Genomic DNA, 4843 nt, shown 5'->3' on the forward strand with positions numbered 1-4843 from the left:
TTCAGAATGATCTGAGATCAGTTGCGTTGGAATCACAACTCAATTTCCTACAACTTCTATGAAGGATTCATCTCCTGATACTAATTTTAAGATTCCCTAAAATACCCTTGAGTCAGTTACTGTGTGTTTCACACCACTTAGAGACTTTCCATACCTGGTCAAGGCATGCTCTATGGTCATTCTAATATGATGCAATGCACATGCATGAAGTGAGTGCATATAAGTATGTGGAAATTACAAATTACATTAAAAATAACTAATCTATCCTAGTGGTCTTCTTCTTCACTTGAACCTTCCATTCTTTGGCCCTTCATCTTCTTTCCTTCTTGTTTGCTGTTTTATGTCTTTAAGTTTCATGTCTTGATTCGACCTTCTAAGTGTTTCTTCAAGCTAATCACACTTTATCAAACCAAGTTAAAGATGTATGTTTGTTTGTTAACACCAAAACATGGCAAGGAGTGTGGACATGTTTCCCAACAGAATGGGCAATAGTCCTTAACTAATAATCCTTCAACTCCTTTGTTACATAGAGTTGCTCAAAAGCATCCCCTAAAACTTGTTAATCTATTGGCTTTTACACTTGTCTTAGTAAGGTGCCATGAGAATGCATTCAGTTTCAAAATTAGGATGCACATAAATTTGGAGAAAGAGGAGTCAATGTTCTGTATATCCATCCAGTTGACTGTCAACCCAAATTTAACCAGGATCAGACAAACATTTTGATCAAGATTCAAGTCAGAACTATTCTTCATCTGAATTTAAATCAAAACAAGAAAAAAAAAATAGAAGTTGCTGAAAGGCATTCCATAAATGAAGAAAACCAGACAGATACTACCTAAATCATAGATGAATAATCCATTTAGTATATGATATAGGTTATAATTTCGAGGGATTAAAGCACTGCAAGATAACATCATTTATAACATTATTTCTAACATAACAAAAAACAATAACATCATAAAAACAATGGCACAGTTTCATTCAAACAAGAAGTAATCAAATCAATGTCTTCACAACTGTGAAACAAAGATGGAAAGAAATGAATCAAAACAAGAAGAAAAGCAGCATCCTCACCTTGAAAGCAGAGGTAGAGCATTTAATATGATCTTCTGGAGCTGACGGATCAAGATCTTTGTATCGGGTCATTCACACAGACTCTCCCCAAAGGCTTTTTTTAAGTTGGTCCAAAGTGCTACATCTGTTGAGTGTAACCAACAGAGCTTGTTCTCAGACTTTCATTTTATTTTGGTTTTTCCAAGGAAGAGACTAGAGAGAGAGGGAGAACAAAAATCTCTTTGAGGATGTCCCAAAGCTCTATCTTTTGAGAGATTTTTTTTTTCGAAGGAGAGGGGGTAAATATAAAATTATTTTTTGATAGCAACACCTTAAGTAAGCTTAGTTCATAATTGTCAGATTGAACTATACAATATAATTCTATTTGCAAATGGCTTCACTAGAAAACTGAACCCAGAAAGAGTAATATACATTTGACTGTTCATTTCTTTCAGCTGAAATATGAATGAACTTAACAATCAAGACAGAAAGCAATACTCCTACTCTGTTCTTATACACTACTGCAGTTCATCTTATCCTCTGTTGAAACATCATTCATATGCACCACAGAAATTTACAAGACAAAGACCAATGTAAGGGAGCCAAAAAAAAAAATCAAGATGCAGCCAATAGCAGCCGCAGGAAAATGCCATGGATGGAAATGAACAGTTTTGTCCTCACAAAAACAGCCATTACATCTACGTTGTTCTGTCACTGATCAACTGCAGGCCTATGTATCTGCGAAAAACAGAGCAGAGAATCACCATCAATGACATCTGAGTTTATTCATCATAAATTGATCAGATCAACCACTATCGTTAGAACCATAACTTACCGGCCCATCATCATCAGCGTTGCTTGTGGATTTGTCCCCGGAGACACCGTGAAGGTGGATCCATCAACAACTCGAAGCCCATCCAAGCCAATCACCCTGTAATGACGATCAACAACCTTCCCTACTAGGCACCCACCATGGTAGTGCCATATGGTTGCCACTGTTCGGTGGCAAAAATTACCCATCAACCTATCATCAGACAAATTGAAGGGCAATGCAGGCCCAACATATCTAAAATCCCTCTCACCAAGCAAGCCACTAATCCTAAAACCATCCATGGAACGGCCCCTCAGTACCTCCCCTATCTTGCGCATCCCTGTCACGCACCGCGCCAAATCCACCGGGTTCTGGAAGTAGTTAAACCGTATCACCGGGTTCATTCTAACATCAGTTGATGCAAGACGGAGCGACCCAGTCGAGAGTGGCCCAGAAATCTTCTCCATAATGGTGGCAACAGTGAGGTAGACTGGAGAAAAAGGATCACGGAGGAAGATGGGGCGCAGTGGCGACACAAAAGGGACAATGTTCGATGCAGCCTCAATGTAGCTGCCTGAATTGGTAATGCCCACCACCTGTATGAGAGAATGATCAAGTGGGAATGGTGGAGCAATTGAGATGCCATTGCGGGGATTGTCATACATGAACTGACCCACATAGGGGAGGTGGTGAACTACAGGTATACCCCATGAGGAGAGGTAGGCACGTGAGCCAATGCCACTTAGAAGCAGAAGCTGAGGACTGCCAATGGCCCCTGCACAAAGAATCACTTCCCCATCCCCCCGTATCATGGCACGGTGGTGCCGCCCCAATCCATCCCGATAAACGACACCGCTTGCTGCCTGTTTGGCCGGAGCAGAGGAAGGCAATGAACCTGAAACAACACAGACCAATGTCCATTCCGTCATTTCAAATAGCACGTGGTTTCTTGTTTGGTGGTTTTAAACTGAGCTAATCAGGTTTTCTTGGTGTGACCTTACAGAGAACATCTAAATAACTGCCAGAACAAGCAGAGCTGAATTCAGAAATGAGAGAGAGAGAGAGAGAGAGAGTGAACCAGAAGAAACAGAGCGTGAGCCCACGATAACCCTGACGACGTTCGCGTGGAGAGCGATCCTGATGTTAAATGGGTTTGCGTAGTTCAGAAGATCCGCAGCCGAGTGTCTCCGACCAGAGCTATCGAAGGTGGAACCACCGATCTTGGTTCCGATTACGTGATTCAAATCGTACCCATTGTAAGGAGTGACATTAGCTTCAAGAAGTCCATCACGAATCGCCGATTGCCAGTTCCTGAGATCGGGCCTAAAGACCACAGCCTTCTCGACCCACTCGTAAGACTGGTTCACGAGATTCATGTCCCAGTAGCCACCAGATTTCTCAAAGAACTCTGTATCTCCTCTAGTGTAAAACCCAGCATTAATGGCGCTACTTCCACCGAGAACTCTTCCTCTAGCGTTGGGAACACCATCCTCAGAAGTGAAAGCCTGAGCAGGCGAGTCGAAAGCGTCCGTATGGGTTAGTAAGGGCAAGAACCCTTCTTGGGTCATGAGGTTTGGGTTGCCATGGCTGTGCCCACCTCTCTCTAATAACAAGACTCTGTATTTCTCAGACAATGTGGCTGCTAATGGGCAACCAGCGGTGCCTCCTCCGACAATTATGTAATCATATTCTTCTCTCGCCGGCAATTCTGTGGCGTTCAGAACGAAGTTAACGTACGGTGATCCTGCAAGAACAAAGAACTAAACATCAAGAAAATATCCAAATCGTCCAAGAAAAAACAGAAAATCCTACTGAGTTTCAGGGTTTGAATTAAACAGAGAGCAACTGGTGTTGAATGGTTTGGTTGTTTGATCCATTAAAGAGATAATGTACCTTGTTCTGGTTGGGCTAGCACAAGCCATGGGAAGAGGATGAGGAGAAAGGAGACAGAAGGGAAAATGTGTTTGTTGAATTCGCCCATGGTCGAGTGAAAATGTGTCACAATGAAAGCTCGGAGAAGCGGAAACCGCAACTGAACTGATGATCTAACAGAGAGAGAGAGAGAGACTTGAATGTATCTAAAATCTAAACTAAACATAAGCTGTAGCACCAATGCTATTTACGTGCAGAGAGAGAGAGAGCAAAAAAATCAGAGATAAAAAGTAAGGAAGTGTTCATCGGAAAATGGGAATCTTTGATATTTTTGGCGGTTGGGAATTGGGAGTGTGGGAATGTCTGAATTCCGATGCAGTGCTTATGGATCGGTTCGGATTTTATGGTATGGGTTTCGGGTTGTGTGTACAGCTGAGAGGCAAGAAAACGCTAGGCCAGTGCATGGGCTAATGGATTCTTGTATTCTTTAATTCTTAAAAAAAAATAATAATAATAATAATGTTTGCATGTGTTTAGGGGTAGATACAAGAGGGCATAAAAAGACTATAATGCCTCCCATCTCATGCATTGAAGATGCTTTTGTGCGGCCTCCCATTGACATGTATACTGATATAATGATCACGCAAGCAGGTAGTGTTCTCTTGTCCAAAAATAAATAAACAAACAAAAAAAGCCTAGAAAGAAACAAGTTTTCATGTATTGCTACCAATGAGGTGGATCATTGTTTTGGATCAAGATCAGCCACCACCAAGTCATCCAAGACAAGCCCATGCAATTGATCTTCCCTCAAATATTGGATGATATCGGGCTAGATTGGTTGATCCAAATTGGAATCAATGCCACCAACCCAACCTAAATTCTTTCTCAACTTTAAAATCTTGATTTAGGGCCATATAATGAGCCCTGGTCGATGAATGTTGTGCTAGTGCGTGGGGCAATGGAAGGACAAACAAAGGCATCGACCATGAGGTGGTTTAGGGGGCAAGGTAGTCTTTTCACAATCAGCTATGTCTGGACATAGAGGATGCAACCAGCAACCATTCTTTCCCCGTAACTTTATTGAAGAATAGTCTTTTTTTTTTTTTT

The 4843-nt window shown here is 41.6% G+C and overlaps 1 protein-coding gene across 1 annotated transcript; it reads right to left on the minus strand.

The window, feature by feature from the left end:
• Positions 1–1472: 1472 nt before the first annotated feature.
• LOC122073004 ((R)-mandelonitrile lyase-like) lies at positions 1473–4102 on the minus strand. The gene is made up of 4 exons (XM_042637476.1): positions 3758–4102; positions 2943–3608; positions 1889–2759; positions 1473–1791 (listed from the first exon to the last, which is right to left on the minus strand). The coding sequence occupies exons 1-4, from the start codon at positions 3960–3962 to the stop codon at positions 1752–1754; spliced, it is 1782 nt and encodes a 593-aa protein (XP_042493410.1). The 5' UTR covers positions 3963–4102; the 3' UTR covers positions 1473–1751.
• Positions 4103–4843: the final 741 nt, after the last annotated feature.

Source organism: Macadamia integrifolia, chromosome 3 (assembly GCF_013358625.1).
Source record: "Macadamia integrifolia cultivar HAES 741 chromosome 3, SCU_Mint_v3, whole genome shotgun sequence".
NCBI lineage: Eukaryota > Viridiplantae > Streptophyta > Magnoliopsida > Proteales > Proteaceae > Macadamia > Macadamia integrifolia.

What these genes read in the sequence shown, in the direction of transcription:
- LOC122073004 (XM_042637476.1), bottom strand. Translation starts at nt 3,962, where the DNA reads ATGTTTAGTTTAGATTTTAGATACATTCAAGTCTCTCTCTCTCTCTCT. An exon ending in GCTAGCCCAACCAGAACAAG is followed by an intron (nt 3,609 to 3,757) that starts GTACATTATCTC and finishes TTGTTCTTGCAG; the next exon opens with GATCACCGTACGTTAACTTC. An exon ending in CTCACGCTCTGTTTCTTCTG is followed by an intron (nt 2,760 to 2,942) that starts GTTCACTCTCTC and finishes GTGTTGTTTCAG; the next exon opens with GTTCATTGCCTTCCTCTGCT.